This window comes from Salmo salar, chromosome ssa12 (assembly GCF_905237065.1).
Source record: "Salmo salar chromosome ssa12, Ssal_v3.1, whole genome shotgun sequence".
Taxonomy (NCBI): Eukaryota; Metazoa; Chordata; class Actinopteri; order Salmoniformes; family Salmonidae; genus Salmo; species Salmo salar.
Genome location: NC_059453.1, coordinates 6,052,520 through 6,070,115, shown reverse-complemented (window position 1 = coordinate 6,070,115; position 17,596 = coordinate 6,052,520). Strand labels below are relative to the sequence as shown.

The following is a 17,596-nucleotide window of genomic DNA, read 5'->3' as shown; positions in this document are numbered from 1 at the left end:
TGTTCACAGACCTGAGGAAGCTGGATGTGTGGTCTTGTGGCACCATTCGTACCAACAGACAGGGCTTTCCAAAAACTAAAGTGAACGACATGCCTAAGAGGGCTGATAGGGGTACCATGAGATGGATTCGTAAAGATGACCTGCTCTTTGTAAAGTGGATGGATACCAGAGAGGTGGTCATGTGCACCACTATCCACAAATCCTTCAGTGGCGATCACGTCGTCAGGCGTGTGAAGGACGCTAATGGGGCATGGACCACAAAGAATGTCCCCATTCCTGCTGCTGTAAAGGACTACAACAAGAGCATGGGAGGTGTGGACCTGTCAGATGCTCTGATAGGCTACAACAATGTTCTCCACATGACAAGGAAATGGTACAGGACAGTGTTCTATCACTTCATTGACATTGCTGTGGTGAATGCATTCGTCCTCCAGAAGGAAATGGCTAAGAGCTCTGGACAGACCTCCATGACACAGCTAGCCTTCAGAGAGCTGCTCATCCGGGAGCTTGCTGACTACGGCACAAAGTCCACTGCAGCACCTTCTGTCCCCTCTACTCCTGTCACCAGTGTTGTTCACATTCCCAAATTCCTATCTGCAGGCATGAATGTGCCTAAGGGCAAAAAGGGCACAGTAGGGAGGCGTCGTTGTGTTCTGTGTCACAGGAAAGGCCCCATCACCTGCCCCACTTGTTCTGTTACCCTCTGCTTTACACCAGAAAGAGACTGCTATGGGACTTGGCATCAGCAGCACGATATTGTGTAGGACTGAGAATCTTCCAAATATTGTCATTCTAAAGTGTGTAATTTGTATTCTTTCTGTTCATTTGTTTTGAGAGAGAGGTTGTGTTAGGCGTAGCATTTTTATATGTTGTGTATATAGTTATTTGCTTGAAAATGTATCGCTTTACCAATTTGGCAACTTGGGTACATTTGGCCAACTTGTGTGGGACACCTGGGTGACTTCATGCTAAGTGTCATGTAGCTCGCTCATTCCTGAAGTGATCAGTCTAAAACTTTACACACACTGCTGTCATCTAGTGGCCAAAATCTAAATTGCACCTGGGCTGGAATAATACAATATGGCCTTTCTCTTACATTTCAAAGATGATGGTACAAAAAAATACAAAAAACGTTTTTTTTTTGTATTATCTTTTACCAGATCTAATGTGTTTTATTCTCCAACATTCCCTTTCACATTTCCATAAACTTCAAAGTGTTTCCTTTCAAATTCTACCAAGAATACGCATATCCTTGCTTCAGGTCCTGAGCTACAGGCAGTTGGATTTGGGTATGTCAATAAAGGTTAAAATGGGGGGAAAAATGGGTGGATCCAACATTCATGACCCTTCACTATCTTCATCGATAAACTAGACAATAGTTATTGTTGCTATTGTTATTCTCATTGACCTTCCTGGCCATATGAAAGCCAAGCTAAATACAATGTTGGTGTCAGTTTTCATGTCTTTGGTTATGCAAACAATTGTTTATTAGATTATATTTCTCAATAAGAATGTTTTAATTCTAAATGGGTCACACCTTGCTTTGGTCATGTGTTCTCTTATGGGTCAATGATTTTAATTAGAATATAGCAATGATGCTCTCTCCTCAATCACTTACAGTGCCTTTGGAAAGTTTTCAGACCCTTTGCCTTTTTTCACATTTTGCTAAGTTACAGCCTTTTTCTAAAATTGATTAAATAAAAAAATTCTTCAGCAATCTACACGCAACAATTCTTTGCACATTTATTATAAACAAGAAACCTTAGTTATTTAGATAAGTATTCAGACCCTTTGCTATGAGACTCGAAATTGAGCTCAGGTGCATCCTGTTTCTGTTGATCATCCTTGTGATGTTTCTACAATTTGGAGTCCACTTGGGGTTAATTCAATTGATTGGACATGATTTGGAAAGGCACACACCTGTCTATATAAGGTCCCACAGTTGACAGTGCATGTCAAAGCAAAAACCGAGCCATGAGGTCGAAGGAATTGTCTGAAGAGAAAGTTTTTCCTTGGTTTCTGATTTGTCCCTGTTTTTCTCTCTCAAAATCACACTGTTAATAGAGAAACTACGCAATTGGATGTGAGTCCACAACAATACTTAAACCACATCAGGAGACCACTTTTTAAGTCTGAGGAAAATCTGAAAATGGTATTTTGGGGTGTAGATACCCTTTAATGCAAGTGGCACCAGCAAGAGCCTTGCTTGGTTAATCAAAATCAAATCAAATTTATTTTTATATAGCCCTTCGTACATCAGCTGATATTCTCAACGTGCTGTACAGAAACCCAGCCTAAAACCCCAAACAGCAAGCAAAGCATGTGAAAGAAGCACGGTGGCTAGGAAAAACTCCCTAGGAAAAACTCCCTAGAAAGGCCAAAAACCTAGGAAGAAACCTAGAGAGGAACCAGGCTATGAGGGGTGGCCAGTCCTCTTCTGGCTGTGCAGGGTGGATATTATAACAGAACATGGTCAAAATGTTAAAATGTTAAAATGTTCATAAATGACCAGCATGGTCAAATAATAATAATCATAGTAGTTGTCGAGGGTGCAACAAGCACGTCCGGTGAACAGGTCAGGGTTCCATAGCCGCAGGCAGAACAGTTGAAACTGGAGCAGCAGCACGGCCAGGTGGACTGGGGACAGCAAGGAGTCATCATACCAGGTAGTCCTGAGGCATGGTCCTAGGGCTCAGGTCCTCCGAGAGAAAGACAGAAAGAGAGAATTAGAGAGAGCATATTTAAATTCACACAGGACACCGGATAAGACAAGAGAAGAGAAGAGAAGAGAAATACTCCAGATGAAACAGACTGACCCTAGCCCCCCGACACATAAACTACTGCAGCATAAATACTGGTTAGCGGTGTCTCTGTAGCACACATGTGATTGCAGAGTTTGCTGAACAAATCACAACTGGATTGATGCAAATAATCATGATATCAGAGAAGTTTTCATTGTTTTTGGGCAGCATTATGTGAGGTGTTATTATGCGTTGTTAGCGATGAGCCTTGGTCAATCTATCTCTGAATATGCCTCTTCAATCTGTCACCTAATCCTACCTAATGGGCAGGTCAGCCCTGGAGGAAAATATTGGCTGTAAGAAGTAACAGAAAACATCTGGTTGTTTTTAAATTACTTCTCATGACATTGCTTGACAGAATAAACATTGTAATGGAGATTTTATTCCAATCTGTGTTGCCCACTCCAGTCAGCAGATGGCGATGTGAGTATTTCAGGTGATGCTTCTTGCGTGACGTATAATCTAGTGGACGGAACCGGAGGCTTCTTCAACAGCGACAACAGACTACTGATTTAACCAACGTGGTGGTTTGCTAGCGAACATAAAACCGATTCATTGAAGCGTTTTAGACCTATCTTGTGTATATTACTCTTAGTGTTTTGAACATACTTCTGTTTATCTATCTACTAGTTCATTTAAACGTAATTTGCTTGTTAAATTAGCAAATGTGTTAACTTGATACTGCACTGCACTAGGCTAATCTCCCGGAGCATGAGTTCACTAAGCAAGACGGAGAAAGAAGCTCTGGTGAAATTAGAGAAAGAAGCTTTCAGAATGAAAAAGGAAAAAGATGCCATAACATTGAAAGAAGGGAATGTAGTGAAAAAAGAGGAAGAACATTTTGGAGTGAAAAAGGAGGAGGAGACTGAAGTACCGATTAACACCAGTGAGTATTGTCTTAAAAACAGGGGCACAAACTATGCAGTTGTTGAACTAATGTGTGGTTTTAAATGGGCATTCAACTGAAGTTCTACACTTGAATATGTTGTTCAGTACTGTAGGAATTAAGGGACAATCCGCCATTGGTACATATATTTTGGGGACTTTTCAATTAGATGTATTGAATTCTCCACGTGGTCTATATTAAAGTGCACCTCATCTAATATAACAGGCTTTTGAAATATAATATTGGAGCATCATTTATACTTCAAATATCAAAAGGCACCCATTTAGTGGAACGATCCTTTTACATTCACAACACAAACAATATTTTATAAAATCATGATGAATGTGGCCATTTTAGGCCCTTTTTAGACATATTAATGCCTCTTGTAAGACTCTGTGTTTGCAATAGGTCATAAGTTTATCATTTGTTTGATGTTCTCATTCACACAGGAGAGAGACATGACTATCGTGGATCCTTTGGGGAGCATCAACAATATCCTGATGCTGACGAGGCAGAGAAGAGTCTCTCCAGATCAGAACACAAGATGGTACAGCTTGGTCTGGTCTAGCATACAGCTTGTTCTATCAGGGTCTGGGCTGGGTTTCTGTAAAGCACTTTATGACAACAGTGACATCAGCATCCATAATGATATGTGTCTGTGTCCCCTCTTTATGGTTACCAGGACAACGCTAGGCCTTCCACCCTCCCGGAGTCCCCGTGTCATGCCTCTCCCGGTAGCGCCTTACTGCTGGATATGAAGAGGTTGTCTATGCTGCTGGTGGACTGCAGGAAAACAACGGGGCTGAGTGGAACTGTGAGAGGAGGAGAAGAGAAGAAAGGATCAGATTTGACTCATCAAAGTAAGTGCTGTACTTTAGTTTGAACAAATAAAATAGATCTGCCCACTGGTATCTGTTCCCAGTAGGGCTGTCCCCGACTAATACAAATACAGCTTTGCACACTGTTGGCATTCTCTCAACCAGCTTCATCTGGAATGCTTTTCCAACAGTCTTGGAGGTCCCACATATGCTGAGCAATTGTTGGCTGCTTTTCCTTCACTCTGCGGTCCAACTCATCCCAAACCATCTCAATTGGGTTGAGGTTGGGTGATTGTGGAGACCATGTCATCTGATGCAGCACTCCATCACTCCTTTTTGGTCAAATTGCCCTTACACAGCCTGGAGGTGTGTTTGGTCATTGTCCAAACACACCTGGGATGGGATGGTGTATCACTGCAGAATGCTGAGGTAGCCATGCTGGTTAAGTGTGCCTTGAATTCTAAATAAATCACTGACAGTGTCACCAGCAAGCACCCACACACCATCACACCACCTCCTCCATGCTTCACGGTGGGATCCACACATGCAGAGATCATCCGTTCACCTACTCTGTATCTCACAAAGACACGGCGGTTGGAACCAGAAATCTCAACTTTGGACTCATCAAGGACAAATTTCCGCCAGTCTAATGTCCATTGCTCGTGTTTCTTTCCCCAAGCAAGTCTCTTGTTCTCATTGGTGTCCTTTGGTAGTGGTTTCTTTGCAGCAATTTGACCATGAAGGCCTGATTCACGATGTCTTCTCTGAACAGTTGATGTTGAGATGTGTCTGTTACTTGAACTCTGAAGAATTTATTTTGGCTCTCCTCAGTGGCCGACTTGAGTAAGATATTTAAGCGTTAACCCTCTCAGGTCTGCCGGCCCAGAGGGCATCCCTATCCGCATCCTCAGGGCATGCGCAGACCAGCTGGCTGGTGTGTTTACAGACATATTCAATCTCTCCCTATCCCAGTCTGCTGTCCCCACATGCTTCAAGATGTCCACCATTGTTCCCATCCCCTAGAAAGCAAAGGTAACTGAACTAAATGACTATTGTCCTGTAGCACTCATTCTGTCATCATGAAGTGCGTTGAGAGACTAGTCAAGGATCATATCACCTCTACCCTACCTGACACTCTAGACCCACTTCAATTTCCTGCCCCAATAGATCCACAGACGATGCCATCGCACTGCACACTGCCCTATCCCATCTGGACAAGAGGAATACCTATGTAAGAATGCTGTTCATTGACTATAGCTCAGCATTCACCACCATAGTACCCTCAACTCATCATTAAGCTCAAGGCCCTGGGTCTGAACCCCGCCCTGTGCAACTGGGTTTTGGACTCCTGACAGGCTGCCCCCGGGTGGTGAAGGTAGGAAACACTTCCACTTCGCTGTTCCTCAACATGAGGTCCCCTCAGGGGTGCGTACTCAGGCTCCTCCTGTACTCCCTGTTCACTCATGACTGCACGGCCAGGCATGAATTCAACACCATCATTAAGTTTGCCGATCACCAAATTCTCTAAAACGACATTGGAGGTGGCTTATAGTAGAGAAATTAAGATTTAATTATCTGGGAACAGCTCCAGTGGATATTCCTGCATGGCAATTGCACACTCCTTTGAGACATCTGTGGCGTTGTGTTGTGTGACACAACTGCACATTTTAGTGGCCTTTTATTGTCCCCAGCACAAGGTGCACCTGTGTAATGATCATGCTGTTTAATCAGCTTCTTGACATGCCACACCTGTCAAGTGGATGGATTATCTTGGCAAAGGGATATAAACACATTTGTGCACAAAATGAGAGAAATTAGCTTTTGTGCATATGGAAAAAGTCAAATTATGTATCTTACAGCTATGAAGGTTATATATTTAGAACCACCTGCTCGATAGGAATCTATCGACGTCTGTGTCTTGAGTGTCCTAGAACTGTCTAGTTGTTTGTATTCTGACTTCTAAAACAGAATTAATAAGTAAGTAAACATATTATCAGAAATTACCAGGAAGCTCTACAACATTTGTTTTAACCTGTTGGGACTAGGGGGCAGTATTTGCAAGGCCGGATAAAAAAAACGTACCCAATTTAAACTGGTTGCTACTCTTGCCCAGAAACGAGAATATGCATATAATTAGTAGATTTGGATAGAAAACACTCTAAAGTTTCTAAAACTGTTTGAATGGTGTCTGTGAGTATAACAGAACTCATATGGCAGGCCAAAACCTGAGAAGATTCCATACAGGAAGTGCCCTGTCAGACAATTTGTTGTCCTTCTGTTGCATCTCTATCGAAAATACAGCATCTCTGCTGTAACGTGACATTTTCTAAGGCTTCCATTGGCTCTCAGAAGGCGCCAGAAAGTGTAATGGGGTGTCTGCTGTCTCTGGGCGAAAAACAGCAGGAGAATTTGTGAGTGGTCAGCCTGGGAACAGTGACACTGGAGATGCGCGTTCATGAGAATTCTCCATTTTTTTCTTTCAGCCTTTGAATGAATACAACGTCACCCGGTTGGAATATTATCGCTATTTTACGAGAAAAATAGCATAAAAATTGATTTTAAACAGCGTTTGACATGCTTCGAAGTACGGTAATGGAATATTTTGCATTTTTTTGTCACGAAATGCGCTCGTGCGTCACCCTTCGGATAGTGACCTGAACGCACGAACAAAACGGAGCTATTTGAATATAACTATGGATTATTTGGAACCAAAACAACATTTGTTGTAGAAGTCCTGGGAGTGCATTCTGACGAAGAACAGCAAAGGTAATCCAATTTTTCTAATAGTAATTCTGAGTTTGGTGAGCCCCAAACTTGGTTGGTGTCAAAATAGCTAGCCGTGATGGCCGGGCTATGTACTCAGAATATTGCAAAATGTGCTTTCGCCGAAAAGCTATTTTGAAATCTGACACCGCGATTGCAAAAAGGAGTTCTGTATCTATAATTCTTAAAATAATAATGTATTTTGTGAACGTCTATCGTGAGTAATTTAGTAAATTCACCGGAAGTTTGCTAGTGGGTATGCTAGTTCTGAACATCACATGCTAATGTAAAAATCTGTTTTTTGATATAAATATGAACTTGATTGAACTAAACATGCATGTATTGTATAACATAATGTCCTAGGAGTGTCATCTGATGAAGATCATCAAAGGTTAGTGCTGCATTTAGCTGTGGTTTTGGTTTTTGTGACATATGCTTGCTTTGAAAATGGCTGTGTGATTATTTTTGGCAGGGTACTCTCCTGACATAATCGAATGTTTTGCTTTCGCTGTAAAGCCTTTTTGAAATCGGACAATGTGGTTAGATTAACGAGAGTCTTGTCTTTTAAAAGGGTGTATAATAGTCATATGTTTTTGAGAAATTGAAGTTATAGCATTTTTGAGGTATTTGTATTTCGTGCCATGCGATTCCACTGGCTGTTGACTAGCGTCCCACCTCGCCCAGGGAGGTTAAAATCACACCAAGATTGTTTTAAATGATTAAATGTTTGAAAACTGGCCTCAGGTTGAGGGATCTGATTTGGATGAAACCTCATAGCAAGGCAGTTTTATCACGTGGAGGTTTCATTCAGTTCTCTCTTTAAATAAACACTGTCTTTGGCAGGAGAAAAACCAAACTTGGAGGAACATAAGACGTCCAAACCAGCAAGAGGACACCTCTGCTCCCAGATTGGAACGAGTTTTACCAAGTTAGGAAGCCTGAAAAGACATGAGAGGACACACAGTGGAGATGGGGATAGTGACACAGAGTTACTACAGGACGAAGACGAGTCATTGAGCGAACATGGCTTTGACTCCCAGACGGAAGATATGTTTTTACACGGGGAGGACATCGTTTTGGACTGGTAAGTTCTTCTTATGATAATGCCGTTGTTAGAAATGAATAATATCAAATATTATCCGTTTGAGATTTTATTTTATTTGCAATATATAAAAATATAATCAGTAATGAAATGTGTAAAGTACACTGTATGTATATTATTATTTTTCTATATTATACATATTTTAATATTATATATCAATATTTTTATATAAAAATGGAGTGGAGTTGAATGGAACAGCAAACACACCTCATCACGCTCCCTCTACTCCACACAATCACCTCACCACAGTGACCATGCTATATTGATTGTGTGGAGTAGAGGGAGCGTGATGAGGTTTGTTTGCTGTTCCATTCCATTGTTATATAAATAGCCATTGGAGGCTGTTGAGGGGAGGGCAGGCCCACAACAATGACCGGAGTGGAATGGAACAGCACTTCACCATAGTGATTGTCTTCCCTCTACTCTATATTATACATATCTGTTTATTTTACCTGTTGATACAGGGCTCATCTGTAAAAGTATTCTTACTGAATTTTTTTTTCTTACACAGTGCCAGGGACTCGGATGAACAATGGGAACCCCCAATGTCAAGGTGTTCATCCCCCACTAATTCAGACGCTGAAGCTGGTTCATCCAGCCGGACCCCTGCTGTCTCCGGCTCCACACCTTCCCCCGCCCGGCCATCTAGAGGTGTGAAGAGGCCAGTCCAGAAGCGGAGGGGGGCCAGTGCACAACCTGCAGACAAAGGGACCGAGGGGCGTTGGCACACTGTGCTAGACGTGGATGTGGAACCAAGTGCACCAACATTTAGACCGAAAAGGCAGCCAGGACCTCAGATGGACATGACTGCAAAGTACAGCCCCTTAATCTTTTCCAGATGTTTTTCTCCTTGTCAGTTCTGGATTCGCTGGTGTCTAACACCAACAAGTATGGGGCTAAGAAACAAGCAGGCAAGAAAGAGGCATGGAAGCCCATTTCCGTCCAAGACCTGTACTGTTACATCTCACTGGTTATTTACATGGGGCTTGTGAAGTTGAAAAACCTGAAGGACTACTGGAGAACGTCAACACTCTACCGACTGCCTTTCCCCACAACTGTCATGCCTTGTAACAGGTTTCTGACTATCTCACGGGCGCTTCATATCAGTGACCCACAAGTTGATGAGGACAATGACAAGAAGAGAGGCACAGCAAGCTTTGATAGGCTCTGCAAAATCAAACCTCTCTACCCCAGCATGGTTGAGGCCTGCAAGACCCATTTTCAGCCCAACCAGAACCTGTCCATAGATGAGAGGATGGTAGCCTCAAAGGCTAGAATTGGCCTCAAACAATATATGTGTAACAAGCTGTGTGGGTACAAACTGTTTGTTTTGGCTGATTCTGTGTGTGCCTACACTTGGAATTTGTTTGTTTATGGGGGGAAAGCGGTTTTGCTACCGGTAAGGGACTTGGTTATGATTCCGTTATGGAGTTGTTGGATTTTCAACTGCTGGGGACGGGCTACAAACTGTTTATGGACAACTTCTACACAAGCCCTACCCTGTTCACAGACCTGAGGAAGCTGGATGTGTGGTCTTGTGGCACCATTCGTACCAACAGACAGGGCTTTCCAAAAACTAAAGTGAACGACATGCCTAAGAGGGCTGATAGTGGTACCATGAGATGGATTCGTAAAGATGACCTGCTCTTTGTAAAGTGGATGGATACCAGAGAGGTGGTCATGTGCACCACTATCCACAAATCCTTCAGTGGCGATCACGTCGTCAGGCGTGTGAAGGACGCTAATGGGGCATGGACCACAAAGAATGTCCCCATTCCTGCTGCTGTAAAGGACTACAACAAGAGCATGGGAGGTGTGGACCTGTCAGATGCTCTGATAGGCTACAACAATGTTCTCCACATGACAAGGAAATGGTACAAGACAGTGTTCTATCACTTCATTGACATTGCTGTGGTGAATGCATTCGTCCTCCAGAAGGAAATGGCTAAGAGCTCTGGACAGACCTCCATGACACAGCTAGCCTTCAGAGAGCTGCTCATCCGGGAGCTTGCTGACTACGGCACAAAGTCCACTGCAGCACCTTCTGTCCCCTCTACTCCTGTCACCATTGTTGTTCACATTCCCAAATTCCTATCTGCAGGCATGAATGTGCCTAAGGGCAAAAAAGGCACAGTAGGGAGGCGTCGTTGTGTTCTGTGTCACAGGAAAGGCCCCATCACCTGCCCCACTTGTTCTGTTACCCTCTGCTTTACACCAGAAAGAGACTGCTATGGGACTTGGCATCAGCAGCACGATATTGTGTAGGACTGAGAATCTTCCAAATATTGTCATTCTAAAGTGTGTAATTTGTATTCTTTCTGTTCATTTGTTTTGAGAGAGAGGTTGTGTTAGGCGTAGCATTTTTATATGTTGTGTATATAGTTATTTGCTTGAAAATGTATCGCTTTACCAATTTGGCAACTTGGGTACATTTGGCCAACTTGTGTGGGACACCTGGGTGACTTCATGCTAAGTGTCATGTAGCTCGCTCATTCCTGAAGTGATCAGTCTAAAACTTTACACACACTGCTGTCATCTAGTGGCCAAAATCTAAATTGCACCTGGGCTGGAATAATACAATATGGCCTTTCTCTTACATTTCAAAGATGATGGTACAAAAAAATACAAAAACGTATTTTTTTGTATTATCTTTTACCAGATCTAATGTGTTTTATTCTCCAACATTCCCTTTCACATTTCCATAAACTTCAAAGTGTTTCCTTTCAAATTCTACCAAGAATACGCATATCCTTGCTTCAGGTCCTGAGCTACAGGCAGTTGGATTTGGGTATGTCAAAGGTGAAAATGGGGGGAAAAATGGGTGGATCCAACATTCATGACCCTTCACTATCTTCATCGATAAACTAGACAATAGTTATTGTTGCTATTGTTATTCTCATTGACCTTCCTGGCCATATGAAAGCCAAGCTAAATACAATGTTGGTGTCAGTTTTCATGTCTTTGGTTATGCAAACAATTGTTTATTAGATTATATTTCTCAATAAGAATGTTTTAATTCTAAATGGGTCACACCTTGCTTTGGTCATGTGTTCTCTTATGAGTCAATGATTTTAATTAGAATATAGCAATGATGCTCTCTCCTCAATCACTTACAGTGCCTTTGGAAAGTTTTCAGACCCTTTGCCTTTTTTCACATTTTGTTAAGTTACAGCCTTTTTCTAAAATTGATTAAATAAAAAAAATTCTTCAGCAATCTACACGCAACAATTCTTTGCACATTTATTATAAACAAGAAACATTAGTTATTTAGATAAGTATTCAGACCCTTTGCTATGAGACTCGAAATTGAGCTCAGGTGCATCCTGTTTCTGTTCATCATCCTTGTGATGTTTCTACAATTTGGAGTCCACTTGGGGTTAATTCTATTGATTGGACATGATTTGGAAAGGCACACACCTGTCTATATAAGGTCCCACAGTTGACAGTGCATGTCAAAGCAAAAACCGAGCCATGAGGTCGAAGGAATTGTCTGAAGAGAAAGTTTTTCCTTGGTTTCTGATTTGTCCCTGTTTTTCTCTCTCAAAATCACACTGTTAATAGAGAAACTACGCAATTGGATGTGAGTCCACAACAATACTTAAACCACATCAGGAGACCACTTTTGAAGTCTGAGGAAAATCTGAAAATGGTATTTTGGGGTGTAGATACCCTTTAATGCAAGTGGCACCAGCAAGGGCCTTGCTTGGTTAATCAAAATCAAATCAAATTTATTTTTATATAGCCCTTCGTACATCAGCTGATATTCTCAAAGTGCTGTACAGAAACCCAGCCTAAAACCCCAAACAGCAAGCAAAGCATGTGAAAGAAGCACGGTGGCTAGGAAAAACTCCCTAGGAAAAACTCCCTAGAAAGGCCAAAAACCTAGGAAGAAACCTAGAGAGGAACCAGGCTATGAGGGGTGGCCAGTCCTCTTCTGGCTGTGCAGGGTGGATATTATAACAGAACATGGTCAAAATGTTAAAATGTTCATAAATGACCAGCATGGTCAAATAATAATAATCATAGTAGTTGTCGAGGGTGCAACAAGCACGTCCGGTGAACAGGTCAGGGTTCCATAGCCGCAGGCAGAACAGTTGAAACTGGAGCAGCAGCACAGCCAGGTGGACTGGGGACAGCAAGGAGTCATCATACCAGGTAGTCCTGAGGCATGGTCCTAGGGCTCAGGTCCTCTGAGAGAAAGACAGAAAGAGAGAAAGAGAGAATTAGAGAGAGCATATTTCAATTCACACAGGACACCGGATAAGACAAGAGAAGAGAAGAGAAGAGAAATACTCCAGATGAAACAGACTGACCCTAGCCCCCGACACATAAACTACTGCAGCATAAATACTGGTTAGCGGTGTCTCTGTAGCACACATGTGATTGCAGAGTTTGCTGAACAAATCACAACTGGATTGATGCAAATAATCATGATATCAGAGAAGTTTTCATTGTTTTTGGGCAGCATTATGTGAGGTGTTATTATGCGTTGTTAGCGATGAGCCTTGGTCAATCTATCTCTGAATATGCCTCTTCAATCTGTCACCTAATCCTACCTAATGGGCAGGTCAGCCCTGGAGGAAAATATTGGCTGTAAGAAGTAACAGAAAACATCTGGTTGTTTTTAAATTACTTGTCATGACATTGCTTGACAGAATAAACATTGTAATGGAGATTTTATTCCAATCTGTGTTGCCCACTCCAGTCAGCAGATGGCGATGTGAGTATTTCAGGTGATGCTTCTTGCGTGACGTATAATCTAGTGGACGGAACTGGAGGCTTCTTCAACAGCGACAACAGACTACTGATTTAACCAACGTGGTGCTTTGCTAGCGAACATAAAACCGATTCATTGAAGCGGTTTAGACCTATCTTGTGTATATTACTCTTAGTGTTTTGAACATACTTCTGTTTATCTATCTACTAGTTCATTTAAACGTAATTTACTTGTTAAATTAGCAAATGTGTTAACTTGATACTGCACTGCACTAGGCTAATCTCCCGGAGCATGAGTTCACTAAGCAAGACGGAGAAAGAAGCTCTGGTGAAATTAGAGAAAGAAGCTTTCAGAATGAAAAAGGAAAAAGATGCCATAACATTGAAAGAAGGGAATGTAGTGAAAAAGAGGAAGAACATTTTGGAGTGAAAAAGGAGGGGGAGACTGAAGTACCGATTAACACCAGTGAGTATTGTCTTAAAAACAGGGGCACAAACTATGCAGTTGTTGAACTAATGTGTGGTTTTAAATGGGCATTCAACTGAAGTTCTACACTTGAATATGTTGTTCAGTACTGTAGGAATTAAGGGACAATCCGCCATTGGTACATATATTTTGGGGACTTTTCAATTAGATGTATTGAATTCTCCACGTGGTCTATATTAAAGTGCACCTCATCTAATATAACAGGCTTTTGAAATATAATATTGGAGCATCATTTATACTTAAAATATCAAAGGGACACAAAAGGCACCCATTTAGTGGAACGATCCTTTTACATTCACAACACAAACAATATTTTATAAAATCATGATGAATGTGGCCATTTTAGGCCCTTTTTAGACATATTAATGCCTCTTGTAAGACTCTGTGTTTGCAATAGGTCATAAGTTTATCATTTGTTTGATGTTCTCATTCACACAGGAGAGAGACATGACTATCGTGGATCCTTTGGGGAGCATCAACAACATCCTGATGCTGACGAGGCAGAGAAGAGTCTCTCCAGATCAGAACACAAGATGGTACAGCTTGGTCTGGTCTAGCATACAGCTTGTTCTATCAGGGTCTGGGCTGGGTTTCTGTAAAGCACTTTATGACAACAGTGACATCAGCATCCATAATTATATGTGTCTGTGTCCCCTCTTTATGGTTACCAGGACAACGCTAGGCCTTCCACCCTCCCGGAGTCCCCGTGTCATGCCTCTCCCGGTAGCGCCTTACTGCTGGATATGAAGAGGTTGTCTATGCTGCTGGTGGACTGCAGGAAAACAACGGGGCTGAGTGGAACTGTGAGAGGAGGAGAAGAGAAGAAAGGATCAGATTTGACTCATCAAAGTAAGTGCTGTACTTTAGTTTGAACAAATAAAATAGATCTGCCCACTGGTATCTGTTCCCAGTAGGGCTGTCCCCGACTAATACAAATACAGCTTTGCACACTGTTGGCATTCTCTCAACCAGCTTCATCTGGAATGCTTTTCCAACAGTCTTGGAGGTCCCACATATGCTGAGCAATTGTTGGCTGCTTTTCCTTCACTCTGCGGTCCAACTCATCCCAAACCATCTCAATTGGGTTGAGGTTGGGTGATTGTGGAGACCATGTCATCTGATGCAGCACTCCATCACTCCTTTTTGGTCAAATTGCCCTTACACAGCCTGGAGGTGTGTTTGGTCATTGTCCAAACACACCTGGGATGGGATGGTGTATCACTGCAGAATGCTGAGGTAGCCATGCTGGTTAAGTGTGCCTTGAATTCTAAATAAATCACTGACAGTGTCACCAGCAAGCACCCACACACCATCACACCACCTCCTCCATGCTTCACGGTGGGATCCACACATGCAGAGATCATCCGTTCACCTACTCTGTATCTCACAAAGACACGGCGGTTGGAACCAGAAATCTCAACTTTGGACTCATCAAGGACAAATTTCCGCCAGTCTAATGTCCATTGCTCGTGTTTCTTTCCCCAAGCAAGTCTCTTGTTCTCATTGGTGTCCTTTGGTAGTGGTTTCTTTGCAGCAATTTGACCATGAAGGCCTGATTCACGATGTCTTCTCTGAACAGTTGATGTTGAGATGTGTCTGTTACTTGAACTCTGAAGAATTTATTTTGGCTCTCCTCAGTGGCCGACTTGAGCAAGATATTTAAGCGTTAACCCTCTCAGGTCTGCCGGCCCAGAGGGCATCCCTATCCGCATCCTCAGGGCATGCGCAGACCAGCTGGCTGGTGTGTTTACAGACATATTCAATCTCTCCCTATCCCAGTCTGCTGTCCCCACATGCTTCAAGATGTCCACCATTGTTCCCATCCCCTAGAAAGCAAAGGTAACTGAACTAAATGACTATTGTCCTGTAGCACTCATTCTGTCATCATGAAGTGCGTTGAGAGACTAGTCAAGGATCATATCACCTCTACCCTACCTGATACTCTAGACCCACTTCAATTTCCTGCCCCAATAGATCCACAGACGATGCCATCGCACTGCACACTGCCCTATCCCATCTGGACAAGAGGAATACCTATGTAAGAATGCTGTTCATTGACTATAGCTCAGCATTCACCACCATAGTACCCTCAACTCATCATTAAGCTCAAGGCCCTGGGTCTGAACTCCGCCCTGTGCAACTGGGTTTTGGACTCCTGACAGGCTGCCCCCGGGTGGTGAAGGTAGGAAACACTTCCACTTCGCTGTTCCTCAACATGAGGACCCCTCAGGGGTGCTTACTCAAGCTCCTCCTGTACTCCCTGTTCACTCATGACTGCACGGCCAGGCATGAATTCAACACCATCATTAAGTTTGCCGATCACCAAATTCTCTAAAACGACATTGGAGGTGGCTTATAGTAGAGAAATTAAGATTTAATTATCTGGTAACAGCTCCAGTGGATATTCCTGCATGGCAATTGCACACTCCTTTGAGACATCTGTGGCGTTGTGTTGTGTGACACAACTGCACATTTTAGTGGCCTTTTATTGTCCCCAGCACAAGGTGCACCTGTGTAATGATCATGCTGTTTAATCAGCTTCTTGACGTGCCACACCTGTCAAGTGGATGGATTATCTTGGCAAAGGGATATAAACACATTTGTGCACAAAATGAGAGAAATTAGCTTTTGTGCATATGGAAAAAGTCAAATTATGTATCTTACAGCTATGAAGGTTATATATTTAGAACCACCTGCTCGATAGGAATCTATCGACGTCTGTGTCTTGAGTGTCCTAGAACTGTCTAGTTGTTTGTATTCTGACTTCTAAAACAGAATTAATAAGTAAGTAAACATATTATCAGAAATTACCAGGAAGCTCTACAACATTTGTTTTAACCTGTTGGGACTAGGGGGCAGTATTTGCAAGGCCGGATAAAAAAACGTACCCAATTTAAACTGGTTGCTACTCTTGCCCAGAAACGAGAATATGCATATAATTAGTAGATATGGATAGAAAACACTCTAAAGTTTCTAAAACTGTTTGAATGGTGTCTGTGATTATAACAGAACTCATATGGCAGGCCAAAACCTGAGAAGATTCCATACAGGAAGTGCCCTGTCAGACAATTTGTTGTCCTTCTGTTGCATCTCTATCGAAAATACAGCATCTCTGCTGTAACGTGACATTTTCTAAGGCTTCCATTGGCTCTCAGAAGGCGCCAGAAAGTGTAATGGGGTGTCTGCTGTCTCTGGGCGAAAAACAGCAGGAGAATTTGTGAGTGGTCAGCCTGGGGACAGTGACACTGGAGATGCGCGTTCATGAGAATTCTCCATTTTTTTTCTTTCAGCCTTTGAATGAATACAACGTCACCCGGTTGGAATATTATCGCTATTTTACGAGAAAAATAGCATAAAAATTGATTTTAAACAGCGTTTGACATGCTTCGAAGTACGGTAATGGAATATTTTGCATTTTTTTGTCACGAAATGCGCTCGTGCGTCACCCTTCGGATAGTGACCTGAACGCACGAACAAAACGGAGCTATTTGAATATAACTATGGATTATTTGGAACCAAAACAACATTTGTTGTAGAAGTCCTGGGAGTGCATTCTGACGAAGAACAGCAAAGGTAATCCAATTTTTCTAATAGTAATTCTGAGTTTGGTGAGCCCCAAACTTGGTTGGTGTCAAAATAGCTAGCCGTGATGGCCGGGCTATGTACTCAGAATATTGCAAAATGTGCTTTCGCCGAAAAGCTATTTTGAAATCTGACACCGCGATTGCAAAAAGGAGTTCTGTATCTATAATTCTTAAAATAATAATGTATTTTGTGAACGTCTATCGTGAGTAATTTAGTAAATTCACCGGAAGTTTGCGGTGGGTATGCTAGTTCTGAACATCACATGCTAATGTAAAAATCTGTTTTTTGATATAAATATGAACTTGATTGAACTAAACATGCATGTATTGTATAACATAATGTCCTAGGAGTGTCATCTGATGAAGATCATCAAAGGTTAGTGCTGCATTTAGCTGTGGTTTTGGTTTTTGTGACATATGCTTGCTTTGAAAATAGCTG

The 17,596-nt window shown here is 42.2% G+C and overlaps 2 protein-coding genes and 1 long non-coding RNA gene across 3 annotated transcripts in view; all 3 read left to right on the top strand.

Moving 5' to 3' along the window:
* The window catches only part of LOC106593835 (zinc finger protein 883-like), a 262,127-nt gene that overhangs the window by 195,904 nt on the left and 48,627 nt on the right, over window positions 1-17,596 (top strand). The window lies entirely within an intron of this gene.
* On the top strand, window positions 3,286-11,588 carry LOC106591623 (uncharacterized). The gene is made up of 5 exons (XM_045690569.1): window positions 3,286-3,687; window positions 4,137-4,234; window positions 4,370-4,547; window positions 8,112-8,352; window positions 8,882-11,588. The coding sequence occupies exons 1-5, from the start codon at window positions 3,513-3,515 to the stop codon at window positions 9,360-9,362; spliced, it is 1,173 nt and encodes a 390-aa protein (XP_045546525.1). The 5' UTR covers window positions 3,286-3,512; the 3' UTR covers window positions 9,363-11,588.
* LOC123725387 (uncharacterized) lies at window positions 13,134-14,423 on the top strand. The gene is made up of 3 exons (XR_006757838.1): window positions 13,134-13,552; window positions 14,012-14,109; window positions 14,245-14,423. It is a non-coding gene; the product is annotated as an uncharacterized lncRNA (long non-coding RNA).

Coding starts and splice junctions, on each gene's coding strand:
- LOC106591623 (XM_045690569.1), top strand. CDS start 3,513: ATGAGTTCACTAAGCAAGACGGAGAAAGAAGCTCTGGTGAAATTAGAG. Junction 3,688..4,136: donor TGAAGTACCGATTAACACCA/GTGAGTATTGTC, acceptor TCATTCACACAG/GAGAGAGACATGACTATCGT. Junction 4,235..4,369: donor CCAGATCAGAACACAAGATG/GTACAGCTTGGT, acceptor TATGGTTACCAG/GACAACGCTAGGCCTTCCAC.